The 23,216-nt window shown below is 32.9% G+C and overlaps 1 protein-coding gene across 1 annotated transcript in view; it reads right to left on the bottom strand.

Annotated features, from left to right (window-relative positions):
* Window positions 1-23,216, bottom strand: part of LOC135131511 (CCN family member 1) — a 187,494-nt gene that overhangs the window by 111,457 nt on the left and 52,821 nt on the right. Inside the window, exon 2 of the mRNA XM_064059288.1 lies at window positions 7,989-8,111. Within this exon, the coding sequence (XP_063915358.1) occupies window positions 7,989-8,111 (123 nt within the window). The remainder of the gene's footprint in view (window positions 1-7,988; window positions 8,112-23,216) is intronic.

The following is a 23,216-nucleotide window of genomic DNA, read 5'->3' as shown; positions in this document are numbered from 1 at the left end:
AATTTTTTGATTTTTCTAAAAATAAAAAAAGATCTGAACTTCCAAGAAATTTATATCAAATTACTAACTAGTAACAAAACACTTGAGATTTTTTTAAAACCTGACATGACCTGACCTGACATTTTCCCTCTTTTATTTGGTTTTTATTTTTCCCCAAAATTTTCAATTTTTATTTTATTGTGTTAAACATTCTGAAATTATAGCTTTTATTAAGTTTTTCCAATTGTTTCAGATTCTCTTAGATTTTTTTAAATTACAACAAATTCTTTCAAATCGTTTCAGATTTCTCAAAATTCTCTTAGATTCTCATCAATTATTTCTGATTTTCTCAGAGTCGCTAGGATTCTTTTAGATTCTTGCTAATTCTTTTGGATCTTTTCGGATTCTTTTCGATTCTTTTAGGTTCTCTCAAATTACTTAAAAATTTCCAATGAATTCCATCAAATTGTTTGAGATTCCTTAAGATTCTCTCAGATTCTCTCCGATTCGGTTAGATTCATTCATTTCTTTCAGATTATCCCAAAATCTCTAAGGTTCTTTCAGAGTTTTTAAAATTCCTTCAGATTTTTTCAGATTCTGTCAGATTGTGGTCAGGTTCTTTCAAATTCTTTCAGATTCTTTGAGATCCTTTCATAGTTTTTCGAATTCTTTCAGATTCGTTCACAGTTTTTCGAATTCTTTCCGATTCGTTCATAGTTTTTCGAATTCTTTCAGATTCTTTTAGATTTTTTAAATTACAACAAATTCCTTCAAATTGTTTCAGATTTCTCAAAATTCTCTTAGATTCTTGCCTTAAGATTCTCTCATATTCTTTCGGATTTTATCAGATTCTTTCAGGGTCGTTTAGATTCTTTTTAGATTCTTTAGATTATTTCAGATCTTCTCAGATTTACTCAGATTCTTTCAAATTTCTCTCAGCTTCTTTCGAATTCTTTCGGTCCCTTTCAAATATTTTCGGATTCTTTAAGATTCTTTCAAATTACATCAATTTCCATTAAATTCCTACAAATTATTATTGATAGATTCATTCAGATTATTTTAGATTATTTCAGATTATGTTCTGTTAATCAACAAATTTATACTCCTATTATTATAATCAGATTCTCTCAGGTTCCTTCAGATTTCTTCAAATTCCTTAAGACTCCATCAGATTCCTTCGGATTCCTTCAGATTCTTTGAAATTTTTTCGGATTTCCTCAAATCCTTCATATTTCTTCAGATATTTTAAGATTGTTTTCGATTATTTCAGAATTTCTCAGGTTTTCTTATTTTCTTTGAGATTCCTTCAGATACATTTAGATTCCTTCAAATTCTAACAGATTCCTATAATTTGAATTTAAGGTTCTTTTAGTTTCTCGGATTCTTTCACATTCTCTCAGATTGTTTCGATTCTCTCATATTCTCTCAAATTCTATCAAATTCTCGCAGATTCTATTAGATTCTTGCACATTATTTCAGATCCTTTCGAATTCTTCAGATCCTTTCAGATCTTTTCGGATTCTTCGAGATTAATTTAGATTTGCTCAGATTTTGTTCTATTAGTCAATAAATTTATATTATTATCATCATCAATGTTTTTCAGATTCTTTCACATTATTTCAGATTCCTTCAAATTCTTTCAGATTTCTCAAAATTCTCTTAGATTCGCTAAGATTCTTTTGGATTGTTTTAGGTTCTCTTATATTAATTACTTCAAAATCTCCAGTGAATTCCATCAAATTGTTTGAGATTCCTTAAGATTCTCTCAGATTCTCTCGGATTCTCTCCGTTTCGGTTATATTCATTCATCTATTTCAGATTCTCTCAGATTCTATAAGGTTCTTTCAGAGTCATTAAAATTCCTTCAGATTTTTTCAGATTCCTTCAGATTATGTCAGGTTCTTTCAGATTCTTTCAAAGTCCTTCAGATTCCATCAGATTCCCTTAGGTTCATTCAGATTTTTTCATATGCCGTCAAATTCCGTCAAATCGTTTCAGATTCCTTAAGATTCTCTGATATTATCTCGGATTTTGTCAGATTCTTTCAGGTTCTTTCAGATTTCTTTAGATTTAATCAAATCCCTTAAGACTCCTTTTAAGATTCTTTGAGATTCCTTCAGAATATTCCTTCAGATTCCTTTAACATTGTTTTAAATTATTTGAGGTTTTCTTAGTTTCCTTGATATTCCTTCATTTTAATTAAGATCTTTTCGGATTCTGTCAGATACTTTTAGATTCCTTCAAATTCCAACAAATTCCTATAATTTGAATTTAAGATTCTTTCAGCTTCTCGGATTCTTTCACATTGGCTTAAATTCTATCAAATTCTCACCGATTCTATCAAATTGTTTCAGATTCTTCCAGATCCTTTCAGATCCTTCCAAATCCTTTCGGATTCTTTCGTATTCTTTCAAATTCTTTTAGATTCTTTTAGATTTTCTCAAATTCTTTTAGATTATTTAAGGTTTTGTGCTTTATTATTATTATTATTATTATTAAACTCTTTCAAATTCCTTAAAAATTTTTCGAATTCTTTCAGATTCTTTTAGAATTTTTAAAGTAGAACAAATTCAAATTGTTTCAGATTTCTAATGATTCCCTGCAATTCTTTCAGATTCGCTGAGATTCTTTTATATCCTAGCTGATTCTTGAAGGTCCTTTCAAATTACTTCAAAACTTCCTAATAATTCCTTCAAATTGTTGCAGATTCCTTAAGAGAGAATCCACGAGAATTTGAGAGAATCTTTCAGATTCTGTCAGGTTCTTCCAGGTTCTTTCAGATTCTTTCAGATTATTTCAAATTCTTTCAGATTCCTCCAGATTTCTTCAGATTGTATCAGAATCCCTTTGATTTTTTCGATTTGATTTTTTCGATTCTCTCAGATTCTCCTAGGCTCTATCAGATGGTCTCAGATTCACTCAGATTAATTCAGATTTTTTTTAGATTCTTTTAGATTCTTTCAGATCCTTTCAGATTCTTTCAGATTCTTTCAGATCCTTTCAGATTTTTTCAGATCCTTTCAGATCGTTTCAAATTCTTTCAAATGCTTTCAGTTTGTTTCGGATTCTTTCAGATCCTTTCAGATCCTTTCAGATTCTTTCAGATTCATTCGGATTCTCTCGGATTCGTTTAGGTTCTTTCAAATTACTTGAAAATTTGCAATGAATTCTATCAAATTGTTTGAGATTCTTTAAGATTCTCCCAGATTCAGTCAGATTCTTTCAGATTTCTTTCAGCTTCTTTCGAATTCTTTCGGATCCTTTCAACAATTTTCGGATTCTTTAAGATTTTTTCAAATTACATCAATTTTCGTTAAATTCCTACAAATTATTTATAGATTCATTCAGATTATTTTCGATTATTTTAGATTATGTTCTCTTAGTCAATAAATTTATTTTGTTATAATCAGATTCTTTCAGATTCCTTCAGATTCCTTCAGATTTCTTCAAATTCCTTAAGACTTCTTCAGATTCCTTCGGATTCCTTCAGGTTCTTTGAAAATCTTTCAGATTCCCTCAGATTCCTTCAGAATATTCCTTCATATTCCTTGAAATTCCTTCAGATTTTTTAAGATTGTTTTACATTATTTCAGATTGTCCCAGGTTTTCTTAGTTTCCTTGAGAATCCCATAATTTCACATTCACTTAGATTGTTTCGATTTTCTCAAATTCTATCAAATTCTCACCGATTCTAATAGATTATTTCATATTATGTATTTTAGATTATTTCAAATTCTTTCAGTATTTCAGATTTCATCAGATTCCATCATATTACTTCAAAATTCCTTCAGATTCCTCCAGATTTCTTCAGATTGTATCCGATTCCCTTAGAGTATTTCGATTCCCTCAGATTCTCCTAGGCTCTATCAGATGGTCTCAGATTCATTCAGATTATTTCAGATTTATTTATTTATATATTATTTATTTAGATCCTTTCAGATTCTTCCAGATTCTTTCAGATTCTTTCAGATTCTTTCAGATCTTTTCAGATTCTTTCAGATTCATTCGGATCCTCTCGGATTCTTTTAGGTTCTTTCAAATTACTTGAAAATTTGCAACGAATTCCATCAAATTGTTTGAGATTCTTTAAGATTCTCTCAGAATCAGTCAGATTCTTTCAGATTTCTTTCAGCTTCTTTAGAATTCTTTCGGATCCTTTCAAAAATTTTCGGATTCTTTAAGATTCTTTCAAATTGCATCAATTTTCATTAAATTCCTACAAATTGTTTATAGATTCAGTTAGATTATTTTCAATTATTTCAGATTATGTTCTCTTAGTCAATAAATTTATTTTGTTATAATCAGATTCTTTCAGATTCCTTCAGATTCTTTGAAATTCTTTCAAAATATTCCTTCATATTTCATGAAATTTCTTCAGATTTTTTAATATTGTTTTAGATTAGTTCAGATTCTTTCAGGTTTTCTTATTTTCCTTGAGAATACCATAATTTGGATTTAAGATTATTTCAGTTTCTCGGATTTTTTCACATTCACTTAGATTGTTTCCATTCTCTCAAATTCTGTCAAATTCTCACCGATTCTAATAGATTCTTTCACATTATTTCAGATTATTTCAAATTCTTTCAGAGTCTTTCAGATTTCATCAGATTCCATCATATTATTTCAAATTCCATCAGATTCCTCCAGATTTCTTCAGATTGTATCAGATTCCCTTAGATTCTTTCGATTCTCTAAGACACTCCTGGGTTCTATCAGATGTTCTCAGATTCACTCAGATTCTTTCAGATTCTTTCAGATTCTTTCAGATTCTTTCAGATTCTTTCAGATTCTTTCAGATTCTTTCAGATTCTTTCAAATTACATCAATTTTCATTAAATTCCCACAAATGGTTTATAGATTCATTCTGATTATTTTCGATTATTTCAGATTATGTTCTGTTAGTCAATAAATTTATTTTGTTATAATCAGATTCTTTCAGATTCCTTCAGATTTCTTCAAATTCCTTAAGACTCCTTCAGATTCCTTCGATTCCTTCAGATTCTTTGAAATTCTTTCAAAATATTCCTTCATATTCCTTGAAATTTCTTCAGATTTTTTAATATTGTTTTAGATTATTTCAGATTATTTCAGGTTTTCTTAGTTTCCTTGAGATTACCATAATTTGGATTTAAGATTATTTCAGTTTCTTGGATTTTTTCACATTCACTTAGATTGTTTCCATTCTCTCAAATTCTATCAAATTCTCACCGATTCTATTAGATTCTTTCACATTATTTCAGATTATTTCAAATTCTTTCAGAGTCTTTCAGATTTCATCAGATTCCATCATATTACTTCAAATTCCATCAGATTCCTCCAGATTTCTTCAGATTGTATCAGATTCCCTTAGATTCTTTCGATTCTCTAAGACACTCCTGGGTTCTATCAGATGTTCTCAGATTCACTCAGATTCTTTCAGATTCTTTCAGATTCTTTCAGATTCTTTCAGATTCTTTCAGATTCTTTCAGATTCTTTCAGATTCTTTCAGATTCTTTCAGATTCTTTCAGATTCTTTCAGATTCTTTCGGATTCTTTTAGGTTCTTTCAAATTACTTGAAAATTTGCAATAAATTCCATAAAATTGTTTGAGATTCTTTAAGATTCTCTCAGATTCAGTCAGATTCTTTCAGATTTCTTTCAGCTTCTTTCGAATTCTTTGGGATCCTTTCAACAATTTTCGGATTTTTTAAGATTCTTTCAAATTACATCAATTTTCATTAAATTCCTACAAATTGTTTATAGATTCATTCAGATTGTCTTCGATTATTTCAGATTATGTTCTGCTAGTCAATAAATTTATTTTGTTATAATCATATTCTTTTAGATTCTTTCGGATTCATTCAGATTCATTCGGATTTTTTTTAGGTTCTTTCAAATTACTTGAAAATTTGCAATAAATTCCATCAAATTGTTTGAGATTCTTTAAAATTCTCTCAGACTCAGTCAGATTCTTTCAGATTTCTTTCAGCTTCTTTCGAATTCTTTCGGATCCTTTCAAAAATTTTCGGATTCTTTAAGATTCTTTCAAATTACATCAATTTTCATTAAATTCCTACAAATTGTTTATAGATTCAGTCAGATTATTTTCGATTATTTCATATTATGTTCTGTTTGTCAATAAATAATTAGATTCTTTCAGATTCCTTCAAATTTCTTCAAATTCCTTAAGACTCCTTTAGATTCCTTCAGAATATTCCTTCATATTCCTTGAAGTTCCTTCAGATTTTTTAAGATTGTTTTAGATTATTTCAGATTCTTTCAGATTTTCTTAGCTTCCTTGAGATTGCCATAATTTGTATTTAAAATCTTTCAGTTTCTCGGATTTTTTCACAATTACTTAGATTGTTTCGATTCACTCAAATTTTATCAAATTTTCAGCGATTCTAATAGATTTCAGATTATTTCATTTCTTTCAGAGTCTTTCAGATTTCATCAGATTCCATCATGTTATTTCAAACTCCTTCAGATTCCTCCAGATTTCTTCAGATTGTATCAGATTCCCTTAGATTCTTTCGATTCTCTCAGATTCTCCTAGGGTTGATGTTCTCAGATTCACTCAGATTCTTTCAGAACCTTTCGAATTATTTCGGATTCTTTCAAATTCTTTCAAATTACATCAATTTCCATTAAATGAGATTTCCCAGATTCTATCCGATTCTTTCATTACTTTTCAGATTCATTCAAATTCTTGCATATTATTTCAGATCCTTTCAAATTCCATCAGATTCCAACAGGTTCCATTAGATTCCTTCTGACTGGATTCATTCATAATATATATTAATAATTATTTAAGACATTTTCCCTGTTTTATTCGGTTTTTATTTTTTCCCAAAATTTTCAATTTTTATTTTATTGTTCTGGCCCTAATTTAAACATTTTGAAATTATAATTTTTATTAGGTAAGTAGTAATAAGTATTTTATTGGCTCATTTTATTTACTGGGAGATGAAACTTGAATTCTATGGCAAGTGGTCGACTCTAGACTAAAAAAAACTTCAAAGTTTAAACTGAACCCGTGAACGCAACCCGCACTTTACATAACTTTCCCCGTTTTCGCCATTTTCGTCTGTCTAATTGCAGGGCGGGGGTTATTCGAGCCTTAAGCAGCCCGATCCGGCTTTACAATTGAACGAATAAACATTAATCAGGCTGCGAGTCGTCCTGTCACATCGACACCCTCATTAGGATAAGTCTCCTCAGATAAGGCCCGGAAAATCCGGCCATAAATGAAATAAAGTTCCGACTTCCTCGAAAAACTCATATCATACTGTATTTAGCGCCTGTTCTCTAGATTAAGGAAGCGCTCCCTTCGTCGTCCTTTCGCCGACGTTTCGCAATTAATTTTCTCGTTCGGCTGAAATTTTCAGCACGTGCCGTTGTCCCGGAGTCGGGAGGGAAATTCTTGCAAATTGTGTCGTTTCCCGATGATGGATTGCCTTCTGTGTTAACCGGCCTCGTTTTATTGTTCTGTCGCTCGAGTGCTTGTTCGCGAATCGTTATTGCCGAACGACATGAAATATTAATTATTTTTTCGTGTTGGGCCGCAACTATCCGACGATTCCGGCCGCAGGGACGACGCTTAAAAGCTGCCGGTTAAGCGTTTTTCGCGCTGATTGGATGCTTTTCGCGTTCTACATAAACTCCGGCCGATAGAATCGTCTAGACTCGATAAAACCAGTGGACGGACGGAAGTTTTCTAATAGGATTTCGCGGCGATCGGACGACTCCAATATGCGGAAATATTGAGTGATTGAGGCGGCGGTGCTCGCCTAGGCCGCGTAATGTGACGCGCATTTTCATGCGGAAATCTTTTCGAACACCCTTAATCGATATTTCCGGACTCGTTTCCGGTATTAGATACGGCTGTCGTCCCGATTTCGGAATCCGAAATTATGATACACGGTGGGTGTGCCCGGAAGGCCGGAAGCTGGGTTAATGTTCCGGTTCGGGCTCGGTCAATCAGGGGAGGGCGCTTCCTTCGCCGGTAATGGCTTCTTGGGGGACTTACCGGGTCGGCGTAGACGACGCTCCCGCGGGAACGCAGCTCGCGCTTGCGGTGCCTGTCGGCGCCGGCGGCCCATGGAACCAGGGTCATGGCCAGGAGGAAGAGGCAGCAGAAGGCTACGTCTCTCTGAAAATAATGATAGTAATGATAATAGTAATAAGAAGGATCTCGTCTAAAGTAGTAAACATTTTCAGCAATCGATGCGAAAAGCGAGCTCCGCTGGACAAAGTTGATCTAGAAACTCAATTTCAGGTAGATTGAAAAATGAATTTTTCCGGGATTCTATTCGGTCAAAATTTTCTAATTTAAGCCATATCCAGATATCTTTCTAAAAGAAAATTCGATTTGACTGAAGAAATTCCTGAATAAGAATCTAAGGCCAAAAAATTTTAGAGGGGCTATTGATTTAATTTTTTTTTAATATTGAAATCTCCCGAAAATGAGATAGATCCCTAGTTGAAAATATACTCTACTACTCAGAAAACTATAACAAATCGAATGATAAAAACCAGAAAGAGAAGATATTTGGATCATCCAACTAACAAATCGTTTTTTTCTCCCTCAGATTATTTCTGATTCCTTCATATGTCTTTAGTTCCTTCAGATTTTCCAGATCCTTTCAGATCATTTTAAATTCTCCCAAATTCTTCCGTATTTTTTCAGATTACATTAAAATCCTTAAAATTCCTCCAAATTATCTCAAATTTCTTCAGATTCCTTCAGATTCATGCAGATTCTTTCAGATTGTCAAAAATGCTTTCAGATATTTTCAGATTATTTCGGATTCTCTCGGATTTTTTAAGACTCCTTTAGTTTCCTTCATACTCCACAAGATTCCATTAGATTCCAACATATACCTTCAGATTCTTTCAAATTTTTTTCAGATTCCTTTAGACTTTTTCAGATTCTTTAGGATTGTTTCATATTCCCTCAAGTTCTCTCAGATTCTTTCAGATTTACGCAGATTCCTTCAGATTATTTCAGATTTTTTTTTATTGTTTCAGATAGTCTCCGATTGTTTCAGATTCCAACAGATTCCTTCTCATTCCTTTAGATTCCGTCAGATTCTTTCATATTCTGTCCAATTTTTTCTGATTCCTTCAAATTACAACAAATTCCTTCCAAATTCTTTCCAAATTCGGTCCAAATTGTTTCAGGTTACTTGAAATTTTCTCATCTTCTTTCAAATTCTTTTAGATTCTTCCAGATCCTTCCAGATCCGTTCAGATTTCATCGTATTTCTTCAGATTTCTTCAGATTTCTTCAGGTTCTTTTAGATTTCCTCATATTTTTTCAGATTCCTTCAGATTCTTTCAAATGTCTCAGATTCCTTCAGATCCTTTCAAATTCCTTTAGATTCCTCCGGATTATTTCACCTTCTGTCCATTTTGTCATATTCCAACAAATTCCTTCAAATTGTGTCAGCTTACTTAACACTGTTTCAGATTCTATTGGATTCTTACATGTTCTCTCAGATCTTTAAAACTATCAAATTCTCTCAGATTCTATCAGATTATTTCACATTCTTTCAGCTTTATTCAAGTTTTTTCATATCCTTTCAGATCCGTTCAGATTCCATCGTATTTCTTCGGATATCTTCGGATTTTTTCTGATTGTTTCGGATTCCTTCAGATTCCTGCAAACTCCTACGGATTCTTTCAGTTTCCTGCAGATTTTTCAGATTCGTTCTTATTCTTTCGGATTCTATCGGATTCCTTCGATTTAGATTTCCTTCGGGTTCTTTCAGATTCTTTTAGATTTTTTTAGATTGTTTCAGATTCCTACAGATTCCTTCTCATACCTTTAGATTCCGTCAGATTCTTTCACATTCTGTCCAATTTTTTCAGATTCTTTCAAATTCTAACAAATTCCTTCTAAATTCTTTTCAAATTTCGTCCAGATTCCTTCAAATTGTTTCAGGTTACTTAAGATTTTTCAGGTTGTTTCACGTTCTCTCAGAATTTTTGAATTCTCTCACATTCCCTCAGGCTCTATCTAATTCTCTCAGATTCTATGAGATTTTTTCAAATTCTTTCAGATTTTTCCAGATCTTTCCAGATCCTTACAGATCCGTTCAGATTCCATCGTATTTCTTCAGATTTCATCAGATTCTTTTAGATTTTTTCAAGTTATTTCATATTCTCAGATTATTTCAGATTCCTTCAAATTCCCTTAGATTTCGTCAGATTCTTTCATATTCTGTCCAATTTTTTCGGACTCCTTCAAATTCCAACAAATTCCTTCCAAATTCTTTCCATATTCCGTCCAAATTCTTTCAAATTGTTTCAGATCCTTCCAGATCCGTTCAGATTCCACCGTATTTCTTCAGATTTCTTCACATTCTTTCAGGTCCTTTCAGATTCCCTCATATTATTCAGATTCCTTCAGATACTTTCAAATGTCTCTGAATGTTTCAGATTCCTTCAAATTCCTTTAGATTCCGTCAGATTCTTTCATATTCTGTCCAATTTTTTCAGATTCCTTTAAATTCCTAGAAATTCCAACAAATTCCTTCCAAATTCCTTCAAATTGTTTCAGGTTACTTAAGATTCTTTCAAATTCTTTTGGATTCCTTGCGTTTTCTCAGATTCTATGGATTCTCTCAGACTTTATTAGTTTTTTTTAAGCTTCTTTCAAATTCTTTTAAATCTTTCCAGATCCTTCCAGATCCGTTCAGATTACATCGTATTTTTTCGGATGTCTTCGGAATCCTTCTAATTTTTTCGAATTCCTTCAGATTCTTTCAAACTTCTTCGGATTCTTTCAAATTCCTACAAATTCTTTCGGATTCATTCTTAGTCTTTCGAAATGTTTCTGGTTCTTTCGGATTCTTTCGAATTTTTTAAGATTTTTTTAGATTCTTTCTCATTCCTTCAGATTGTCTCAGATTGTTTCAGATTTCTTCAGATTCTCAGATTCCTTCATATGTCTTTAGTTCCTTCAGATTTTCCGGGTCCTTTCAGATCATTTCAAATTCTCCCAGATTCTTCCGTATTTTTTCTGATTCTTTCAGATTTTTTCAAATTCTTACAATTTTTTTCAGATTCTTTTAGATTATTTCAGATTCTTTCAGATTTTTTCATATTGCTTCAGATTATTTCAAATTACATTAAAATTCAAAAAAATTCCTCTAAGTTATTTCAAATTTCTTCAGATTCCCTCAGATTCTTTCAGATTCTTTCAGAGTCTCCCAGATTCCTTCAGATTTACGCAGATTCCTCCAGATTCTTTCAGATTTTTTTAGATTGTTTCAGATAGTGTCAGATTGTTTCAGATTCCTACAGATTCCTTCCCATTCCTTTAAATTCCAAGAAATTCCAACAAATTCCTTCAAATTGTTTCAGGTTACTTAAGATTCTTTCAAATTCTTTTGGATTCCTTGCGTTTTCTCAGATTCTATGGATTCTCTCAGACTTTATTAGTTTTTTTTAAGCTTCTTTCAAATTCTTTTAAATCTTTCCAGATCCTTATTCCAGATCCGTTCAGATTACATCGTATTTTTTCGGATGTCTTCGGAATCCTTCTAATTTTTTCGAATTCCTTCAGATTCTTTCAAACTTCTTCGGATTCTTTCAAATTCCTACAAATTCTTTCGGATTCATTCTTAGTCTTTCGAAATGTTTCTGGTTCTTTCGGATTCTTTCGAATTTTTTAAGATTTTTTTAGATTTTTTCTCATTCCTTCAGATTGTCTCAGATTGTTTCAGATTTCTTCAGAGTCTTTCAAATTCTTTTAGATTCCTTCAGATTACTACTAATTCTTTCAGATTGCTTCAGATTCTCAGATTCCTTCATATGTCTTTAGTTCCTTCAGATTTTCCAGGTCCTTTCAGATCATTTCAAATTCTCCCAGATTTTTCCGTATTTTTTCTGATTCTTTCAGATTTTTTCAAATTCCTACAATTTTTTTCAGATTCTTTTAGATTATTTCAGATTCTTTCAGATTTTTTCATATTCTTTCAGATTATTTCAAATTACATTAAAATCCTTAAAATTCCTCTAAGTTATTTCAAATTTCTTCAGATTCCCTCAGATTCTTTCAGATTCTTTCAGAGTCTCCCAAATTCCTTCAGATTTACGCAGATTCCTCCAGATTCTTTCAGATTTTTTTAGATTGTTTCAGATAGTGTCAGATTGTTTCAGATTCCTACAGATTCCTTCCCGTTCCTTTAGATTCCGTCACATTCTTTCACACTCTGTCCAATTTTTTCAGATTCCTTTAAATTCCAAGAAATTCCAACAAATTCCTTCAAATTGTTTCAGGTTACTTAAGATTCTTTCAAATTCTTATGGATTCTTTGCGTTTTCTCAGATTCTATGGATTCTCTCAGACTTTATTAGTTTTTTTTAAGCTTCTTTCAAATTCTTTTAAATCTTTCCAGATCCTTCCAGATCCGTTCAGATTACGTCGTATTTTTTCGGATGTCTTCGGAATCCTTCTAATTTTTTCGAATTCCTTCAGATTCATTCAAACTTCTTCGGATTTTTTCAAATTCCTACAAATACTTTCGGATTCATTCTTATTCTTTCGAAATGTTTCTGGTTCTTTCGGATTCTTTCAGATTCTTTCGAATTTTTTAAGATTTTTTTAGATTTTTTCACATTCCTTCAGATTGTCTCAGATTGTTTCAGATTTCTTCAGAGTCTTTCAAATTCCTTTAGATTCCTTCAGATTACTACTAATTCTTTCAGATTACTTCAGATTCTCAGATTCCTTCACATGTCTTTAGTTCTTTCAGATTTTCCAGGTCCTTTCAGATCATTTTAAATTCTCCCAGATTCTTCCGTATTTTTTCTGATTCTTTCAGATTTTTTCAAATTCCTACAATTTTTTTCAGATTCTTTTAGATTATTTCAGATTCTTTCAGATTTTTTCATATTCCTTCAAATTATTTTAAATTACATTAAAATTCAAAAAAATCCCTCTAAGTTATTTCGAATTTCTTCAGAATTCCTCAGATTCTTTCAGATTCTTTCAGAGTTTCCCAGATTCCTTCAGATTTACGCAGATTCCTCCAGATTATTTCAGATTTTTTTAGATTGTTTCAGATAGTGTCAGATTATTTCAGATTCCTACAGATTCCTTCCCATTCCTTTAAATTCCAAGAAATTCCAACAAATTCCTTCAAATTGTTTCAGGTTACTTAAGATTCTTTCAAATTCTTTTGGATTCCTTGCGTTTTCTCAGATTCTATGGATTCTCTCAGACTTTATTAGTTTTTTTTAAGCTTCTTTCAAATTCTTTTAAATCTTTCCAGATCCTTATTCCAGATCCGTTCAGATTACATCGTATTTTTTCGGATGTCTTCGGAATCCTTCTAATTTTTTCGAATTCCTTCAGATTCTTTCAAACTTCTTCGGATTCTTTCAAATTCCTACAAATTCTTTCGGATTCATTCTTAGTCTTTCGAAATGTTTCTGGTTCTTTCGGATTCTTTCGAATTTTTTAAGATTTTTTTAGATTTTTTCTCATTCCTTCAGATTGTCTCAGATTGTTTCAGATTTCTTCAGAGTCTTTCAAATTCTTTTAGATTCCTTCAGATTACTACTAATTCTTTCAGATTGCTTCAGATTCTCAGATTCCTTCATATGTCTTTAGTTCCTTCAGATTTTCCAGGTCCTTTCAGATCATTTCAAATTCTCCCAGATTTTTCCGTATTTTTTCTGATTCTTTCAGATTTTTTCAAATTCCTACAATTTTTTTCAGATTCTTTTAGATTATTTCAGATTCTTTCAGATTTTTTCATATTCTTTCAGATTATTTCAAATTACATTAAAATCCTTAAAATTCCTCTAAGTTATTTCAAATTTCTTCAGATTCCCTCAGATTCTTTCAGATTCTTTCAGAGTCTCCCAAATTCCTTCAGATTTACGCAGATTCCTCCAGATTCTTTCAGATTTTTTTAGATTGTTTCAGATAGTGTCAGATTGTTTCAGATTCCTACAGATTCCTTCCCGTTCCTTTAGATTCCGTCACATTCTTTCACACTCTGTCCAATTTTTTCAGATTCCTTTAAATTCCAAGAAATTCCAACAAATTCCTTCAAATTGTTTCAGGTTACTTAAGATTCTTTCAAATTCTTATGGATTCTTTGCGTTTTCTCAGATTCTATGGATTCTCTCAGACTTTATTAGTTTTTTTTAAGCTTCTTTCAAATTCTTTTAAATCTTTCCAGATCCTTCCAGATCCGTTCAGATTACGTCGTATTTTTTCGGATGTCTTCGGAATCCTTCTAATTTTTTCGAATTCCTTCAGATTCATTCAAACTTCTTCGGATTTTTTCAAATTCCTACAAATACTTTCGGATTCATTCTTATTCTTTCGAAATGTTTCTGGTTCTTTCGGATTCTTTCAGATTCTTTCGAATTTTTTAAGATTTTTTTAGATTTTTTCACATTCCTTCAGATTGTCTCAGATTGTTTCAGATTTCTTCAGAGTCTTTCAAATTCCTTTAGATTCCTTCAGATTACTACTAATTCTTTCAGATTACTTCAGATTCTCAGATTCCTTCACATGTCTTTAGTTCTTTCAGATTTTCCAGGTCCTTTCAGATCATTTTAAATTCTCCCAGATTCTTCCGTATTTTTTCTGATTCTTTCAGATTTTTTCAAATTCCTACAATTTTTTTCAGATTCTTTTAGATTATTTCAGATTCTTTCAGATTTTTTCATATTCCTTCAAATTATTTTAAATTACATTAAAATTCAAAAAAATCCCTCTAAGTTATTTCGAATTTCTTCAGAATTCCTCAGATTCTTTCAGATTCTTTCAGAGTTTCCCAGATTCCTTCAGATTTACGCAGATTCCTCCAGATTATTTCAGATTTTTTTAGATTGTTTCAGATAGTGTCAGATTATTTCAGATTCCTACAGATTCCTTCCCATTCCTTTAAATTCCAAGAAATTCCAACAAATTCCTTCAAATTGTTTCAGGTTACTTAAGATTCTTTCAAATTCTTTTGGTTCTTTGCGTTCTCTCAGATTCTTTGGATTGTTTCAGACTTTATTAGATTCTATTTTAAGCTTCTTTTCAATTCTTTTAAATCCTTCCAGATCCTTCCAGATCCGTTCAGATTACGTCTTATTTCTTCGGATGTCTTAGGAATCCTTCTGATATCTTCGAATTCCTTCAGATTCTTTCAAACTTCTTCGGATTCTTTCAAATTCCTACAAATTTTTTCGGATTCATTCTTATTCTTTCGAAATGTTTCTGGTTCTTTCGGATTCTTTCAGATTCTTTCGGATTTCTTAAGATTTTTTTAGATTCTTTCAAATTCCTCTAGATTCCGTCAGATTATTTCACATTCTGCCTAATGTTTTCATATTCCAACAAATTCCTTCAAATTGTTTTAGCTTACTTCACACTCTTTCAGATTCTATTGGATTCTTACATGTTCGCTCAGATCTCTCAGACTCTATCAAATTCTCTGAGATTCTATCAGATTTTTTCACATTCCTTCAGCTTCTTTCAAGTTCTTTCATATCCTTTTAGATTCCATTGTATTCCTTCGGATGTCTTCGGATTCTTTCTGATTGTTTCGGATTCCTTCAGATTTCTGCAAACTTCTTCGGATACTTTCCGTTTCCTACTGATTTTTCGGATTCGTTCTTATTCTTTCGGATTCTATCGCATTGGTTCGATTTCGATTTCTTTCGGATTCTTTTATATCCTTTTAGATTCCTTCAGATTCTCTCAGATTCCTTCAAATTCGTTCAGATTCCCTCAGATTCTTTCAGATTTTTTTTAGATTGTTTCAGATTCCTACAGATTCCTTCTTATTCCTTTAGATTTCGACAGATTCTTTCACATTCTGCCCAATTTTTTCAGATCCCTTCAAATTCCAACAAATTTCTTCCAAATTCTTCTTCAAATTGTTTCAGGTTACTTAAGATTTTTCAGATTGTTCTGGATTTTTTTAATTCTCTCGCACTCTCTCCGGCTCTATATAATTCTCTTAGATTCTATGAGATTTCTTCACATTCTTTCAGCTTCTTTCAAGTTGTTTCATATCTTTCCAGATCCTTCCAGATCCATTCAGATTCCATCGTAATTCTTTAGATTTCTTCATATTCTTTCGGATTCTTTCAAGTTCTTTCAGATTATCTTATATTGTCTCAGATTCCTTCAGATTGCTTCACATTCCTTCAGACATTTTCAAATTCCTTCAGATTCCCTTAAATTCCTTCAGATTTTTTCAGATTCCCTCAGATTACTTGAGATCCTTCAGATTCACTAATTTTTTTCGAATTCTCTGAGATTCTTTCAAATCTTTCAGATTTTTTCAGATTTTTTTCTGATAATTTTTCAGATTATCAAATTCTTTCAGATTCTTCTAGATCCTTTCAGATTCCTACAGATTCTCTCATATTCTCTCAGATTCTCTGAAATAGTCCCAAATCCTGTCAGGTTCTTCTAGGTTCTTTTAGATTCTTGCAGATTCTTTCAGATTCTTTCAGACTCTTTCAGATTCTTTCAGATTCTTTCAGATTTTTTCAGATTCCTTCAGAGTCCTTCAGATTCTTCCGTACTCTCTTAGATTCTCTCCTCAGATCTTTTCAGATCACTTGAGATTCTATCAAATTCCTTCAAATTTCTTTAAGTTCTGTCGAATTGTTTCGAATTCTTTTAATTTTTTCAGATCTTTTCAGATTTTCTCGGATCCTTTCAGATTATCTCAGTCTCCCAGATTCTATTGGGTTCTTTCGGATTTCTTCAAAATCTTTCTAGATCTTTCAGGTAATTTCGCCTTCCTTCAGATTCTTCAGATTCCTTCAGATTACTGCAGATTATTTGAGGTCCTTCAAATTTTTTCAATTTTTTCTGATTCTCTGAGATTCTTTCAAACTTTTCAGATTTTTTCAAATTTCTTTCTGATAATTTTTCAGATGATCAAATTCATTCAAATTCTTCAAGATCCTTTCAGATTCCTACAGAAATCGTGTCAGGTTCTTCCAGGTTCTTTTAAATTCTGTCAGATTTTTTCAGGTTTTTTCAGATTCTTTCAGATTTTTTCTGATTCTTTCAGATTGTTTCAGATTCTTTCAGATTGTTTCAGATTCTTTTAGATTCTCTCAGATGCTTTCAGGTTCTTTCAGATTCGTTCAGGTTTTTTCAGATTCTTTCAGATTCTTTCAGATTCTTTCAGATTCTTTCAGATTCTTTCAGATTCTTTCAGATTCTTTCAGATTCTTTCAGATTCTTTCAGATTTTTTCAGATTATTTTAGATTCTTTTAGATTCTTTCAGTTTCTATCAGATTCTTTCAGTTTCTATCAGATTCATTCAGTTTCTACCAGATTCTTTAATTTTTTTTCAAATTCTTTCAGATTCTTTGAGATGCTTTCAGGTTCTTTCAGTTTCCTTCAGTTTCCTTCAGATTATTTCATATTATCTCAGATTCTTTCAGATTCTCACAGATATTCTCAAATTCTCTCAGGTGCATCCGCTCAGCTCCTCTCCAGTCTATCGATCATTTCAGATTCCTTCAGATTACTCCAGATTCCTTGAGATCCTTCAAACTTTTTAAATTTTTTCTGATTCTCTGAGATTCTTTCAAATTTTTCAGATTTTTTCAGATTTTTTTGAGAATTTTTCAGATTATCAAATCCTCTCTGATGCCTCCGCTCAGATCCTCTCCTCTTCATCGATCCTCTAAGGTCCTTTCATATCCTTTCCTGCTTCAAATTCTTTCAGATTCTTTCAAATTTTTCCAATTTTTTCAGAAGTTTTTTGGGAATTTTTCAGATTATCAGTTATTCCATATCCTTTCAGATTCGTTCAGATTCCTGGAGATTTCTTCAGATTCCTTCAAATTCCTTCAGAATCCTTCAGGTTGCTTCCAATTCTTTCAACTGTTTTTAGATTTCTTCAGATTCTTTCAGATTCCTTTAGATTCCTTCAAATTCTTTCAGATTCCTTCAGATTCCTAAAGATTGGTTCAAATTCCTTCAGATATTTTCAGATTCCCTCAAATTCCTTCAAATTTTTTCAGATTCGTTCAGATTACTCCAGATTACTTGAGATCCTTCAAGTTTTTTGGATTTTTTCTGATTCTCTGAGATTCTTTCCAGATCCTTTCAGATTCATTCAGATTTCTTCAGATTTCTTCAAATTCCTTCAGATTGCTTCAAATTCTTTCAGCTGTTTTCAGATTCCTTCAAATTCCTTCAGATTCCCTCTAATTCCTTCAGATTTTTTCATATTTTTTCAGATTACTCCAGTTTACTTGAGATTTTTCAAATTTTTTGGATTCTTTCTGTTTCTCTGAGATTATTTCAAATCTTTCCGATATTTTCAGATGTTCTTTGCCAATTTTTAGAATATCAGTTATTCTATATTCTTTCAGATTCCTTCAGATTTTTTCTGATTTCTTCAGATTACTCCAAATTCCTCGAGATCTTTTGAATTTTTTTATTTATTCAGATCTTTTTGCGAATTTTTCAGATTATCAAATTCTTTCTGATTCTTCCAGATAATTTCAGATTTTTTCAGATTCCTTCAAATTACTCCAGATTACTTGAGATCCTTATTTTTTAGATTTTTTAAGATTTTGTTCAGAATTTTTCAAATCATCAATTTCTTCCGTCCATTCTTTCAGATATTCTCAAATCTTCTCAGATGCGCTCGGATCCGTTCAGATTCTCTCCAGTCTTCATCGATTCTCTCACGTCCTTTCAGGTCCATTCCTGATTCAAATTCTTTCAGATTCTTTCAGATTTCTTCGATTCTTTCAAATCCTGTTCGGTTCTTTCAGATTCTATTGAATTCTCTCGATTCTCTCAGATCCACTTAAATCCTCTCAGATTTCTTCAGATTATCTCAGATTTTCTCAGTCTCTATCGGGTTCTTACAGATTGTTTCAGATTCTTTCAGATTCCTTCAGATTCTCCCATATTCTCTCAAATTCTCTCTGATAAACTCAGATCCACTCAGATCGTCCCAGGTACTTTCAGATCCTTACAGATCATTTCAGATAATTCCCTCTTCTGTCTCCAATCTTTGCAAATCCTTTTAGATCTTCTCAGATTATATCAGATTCTTTAAATCCGTTCATACTCCTTCAAAGTGTTTCAAATTCTTTCAGATTCTCTCAGATACACTAAATTTCCGCCAGATGCACTCAAATCCACTCAAATTCACTCTGGTCCTTTACGATCATCTAAGATCCACTTAATTCCTCTCCGATACTTTCAGGTCCTTTCAAATCCCTATAGATTCTAATAAATTCATTCAAATTGTTTCAGAATCTTTCAGATTCTTTCACATTTCTTCAGGTTCTCCCATATTCTCTCTTATTTTCTCAGATTCTCCCAGATACTCCCAAATCCTCCTAGATGCAATCAGATCCACTCAATTCATCTTAAATCCTCTCCTATCATCTCAGATTGTCTCGGATACTTTCAAATCCTCCCAGATGCAATCAGATTCACTCAAATCCTGTCAAATCCTTTTCGAACCTCTCAGATTTATTCAAATCCACTCCGATCATCTCAGATTCTCACGGATCCTTTCAGATACCTGCAGTTTCTATCAAATTCCTTCCTTTTTTCAGAATCTTTCAGATTTTTTCAGATTTTCTTAGATTCTGTCAAGTTCTTTCGGATTCTTGCTGATTTTTGCGAATTCTTTCGAGGTTTTTTTACGATTCTCTCGATCTAAAACCTTAATTCGAACCTCCTGAATAAGAATCTGGGACCAAAAAAGAAAAGAATTTTTGATTTTTTTTTTAATTTTTAATCATTCCTGAAAATTACACCGTACAATCAATCTGTGTGTAGATTCAAAAGGAGCAAGGATTTTGTCCCGCCGTTAGTACACGTAAACGCGTATGGAGAAAAGTAAACAAAATTACGATATTACCTGTGTGGGAACGCGAAGACTGGAAACAACTCGCGACGAAATTACAGCTGTTTGTCAGTTTTTCAATTTGGTGGGGCTATAGCTGGGAATCTCGCCCGGACAAAAGTAGAAAATTACGCACGGAGTGTTGTGTTTCGCAGTTACTTGACGAGTCCTGGAGTAAGTTCGGTATTTCGCCAACTAGACCCAATTTCGGGATCGCCATAACTCCTCCTTTTAAGTTCTTAAGTCAAACTGCGCCCCATAAAGCACACTTTTGGCCGCCTTCCATTAAATCCTTAAATAACCCCTCGAAAATACCGCACGACTCCATTACGCCCTTTATGCATTCAGAAGGGATATGATAGACTTCCAGAATGTTATTTTTTCTCATATCGTGGGACCCGACTCTACTTGAAATTGGTAATTTTATCCCTCTTTATGCGGCAACTACCGGCCATTGTGACACTCGGGGGACTTCGATCGTTTGCTTGTTAATATACGAGTGGCTGTTTTTAGAAATGTTGACGTCGCCCGGAATTCGTTTTATAACTTCCGGGAGCTTTTGATGTTTGGATGTGTCTTAATTATGTATTTGCAGAACGAACGCCGACTCGCTGTATTTTATTTTGTCGAAGAACTTAATGAATGCTGCTTCGGACGGGCTTAGCATTCAGCGATTTTATTAAAGAATTTTTCATTTTCGAGCTTTTATTTGGATTGCTGACGACTTCCTAATGGAGGGAAAAAGTCGCCAGAACTCGAGTTCGTCGTGCACATTTCGCGCGAAACACATCAAAGTGGCCCTGATTAGTAATTACGCAAAAGGACCACATTTCCGAAGCTTCGTATCGGCTGCAACAACTGCAAAACATCCCGAAAAACCCCTCGTGTGGTAATGGCGGCTTTTAATCACGTCTCGCGTCACAGACAAGCTCTCGCCGCATTAATTAAACCGATCCGGCTGCAGCTTTAAGCTCGCTGCACTTATTAGCCGAACAAAGGCCTAACCGTCGTGTTTGTTTTCACGTGTGGAGCGACAGCGCTCGCTGCAATAATGAGCTTTGACATCTGATTAGAGAAGTTTGCTGAATAGACGTAACGAGAAACACCTGAATGCGAGTGTTTGCTGAAGGCGCGAGGACGCCGTGATAGCGCACTTGTCAAAGCTCGCGTCCTCGAGACGAGCTTTGTGGCCTAGAAAGCTCGGCGACGGCCTACGGATCTTCGCAGGATAAATGGACGCTTGTTTCGGAGGAAATTATGTATGAGAATTTGAAATTTAAATGGGACGAGTGATATTTTTGGGCACGCAGTTCTTTTCTGTGCCGGGGCGAAATCGATGCGGCATTAAGGCGCAAAAACAGACATGAGGGAGATTGAGATATCGTGGAAATTATTTCATGACTTTTTCCATCATCGTTACTTCTTTAAATAATCTTTTCGTTCTTTCTGCTAACGCATCGAAAGCGCGCTAGGGGAGTAATGTAATAAAGTAATGTAATAAAGTAATGAATGTTACTTTACGTTTATTAAAAATTTCTCGCGTTGGTTTCCGTTGGCCGAAGCGCTCGATACCACCTACTCGCATGAAATTCCGCTCATGCACGCACCCTATTAATCCCCTTAGTTAAAATTCAGCTGAAAAACAGTTTTCCTAAAATAACTACGCGACACACGCTAATTTCCACCCTTTCGCACACACGACACACCTTTTACCAGCCCTGAAACTTGCTCATTTTTTCTCCCCAAAGTCTTATTCAATTTTAACCAAAATTGTGACTTTAACGGTCCATAACCTTCGAACGAATAAACAGACGGTGTTCTGATTTTTGTCATTCAATTTTCTATAGTTTTCTGGATATGTGAGTATATTTTCAGCTAAGTATCTATGCCCGTTTACAATCTATATACATATTTATCTGAGAGAATCTGAAAGACTCTTAACAATAATAATAAATAATATAGTGGCTTAAATTGTACTTAGATAATGCTAATTAATTATTATTAATATATATTATGAACGAATACTGTCAGAAGGAATCTAATGGAATCTGTTGGAATTGAAAGGATCTGAAATAATATGAAATAATTTGAAATACTTTGAAGGAGTATGAAGGAATTTAAAGAATTTGATACAATCTGAGAAGATCTAAAAGGATTTGCGAAGATTGGAGGCTCGGACAAGATATGAGTCGATCTGAGAGGAGAGGGAATTATCTGAAATGATCTGTAAGGATCTGAAAGTACCTGGGAAGATCTGAGTGTATTTAAGTTTATCGGGGAGAATTTGAAAGAATATGGGAGAATCTGAAGGAATCTGAAAGAATTTGAGAGGATTGGAGAGGATTTAAGTGGATCTGAGAGAATCGAAAGAAATCTGAAACAACCCGATAGATGCTAAGAAAATCTGAGAGGATGTGAAAGCATTTGAATCAAGAAAGGATCTGAAAGGAGAGAATGGACGGAAGAATTTGATGATTTGAAACATTCTGAATAAAATATATTAAAAAATCTAAAAAAGGACCTGAAGTAATCTAGAGTAATTTGAAGGAATCTGAAAAAATCTGAAAGGATCTGGTATAATCTGAAAGAATTTGATAATCTGAAAAATTCGCTAAAAGATCTGAATAAATCTAAAAAATCTGAAAGATCTCAAGTAATTTGGAGTAATATCAAGAAATCAGAAAAAATCTGAAAGAATTTGAGGGAATCTCAACGAATTTGAAAGAATCTGGAATAATTGCCAATAATCTGAAAAATTCGCAAAAAACATCTGAAAAAATCGGAAAGATTTGAAAGAATCTCAGAGAATCAGAAAGAAATCTGGAGAAGTCTTAAGGAGTGTGGAGGAATCTGAATTAATTCGATGGTCTGTGAAAGAATCTGAAGGAAAACAATTATTTGTGAGTTTGACGGGAGAATTTGATGATCTGAAATATTCTGAAAAAAAATCTTAAAAAATCTGAAAGATTTGAAAGAATCTCAGAGAATTAAAAAAGATCTGAAAAAATTGAAGGATCTCAAGTAATCTATAGTAATCTGAAGAAATCTGAAAATATCTGTAAGAATCTGAAGGGATTTGAAGCAGGAAAGGTACTTAAGAGATCTGAAAGAATCGATGAAGACTGGAGAGGAGATGAGCTGATGCATTTGAGAGGATTTGAGAATATCTGAGAGAATCTGAAAGAATCTCAGAGAATCCGAAAGAACCCGATAGAGACTCAGAAAATCTGGGAGAGTCTGAAGAAATCTGAGACAATCTAAGAGGATTGGAGAGGATTTAAGTCGATCTTAGAGAATCGATAGAAATCTGAAAGAACCTGAAAGAATCCGAAGGACTCTGGATGCATTCGAAAGAATTCGAAAGAAACCGATAAACTCTACGAAAATC

The sequence above is a fragment of the Zophobas morio genome, unplaced genomic scaffold (genome assembly GCF_036711695.1).
Source record: "Zophobas morio isolate AGI-343-1 ecotype UQ-CSIRO unplaced genomic scaffold, CSIRO_AGI_Zmor_V1 ptg000020l, whole genome shotgun sequence".
In the NCBI taxonomy this organism is placed as follows: domain Eukaryota; kingdom Metazoa; phylum Arthropoda; class Insecta; order Coleoptera; family Tenebrionidae; genus Zophobas; species Zophobas morio.
Note: the sequence above shows the minus strand (reverse complement) of the source record. Positions and strands in the feature narration are given on the sequence as shown.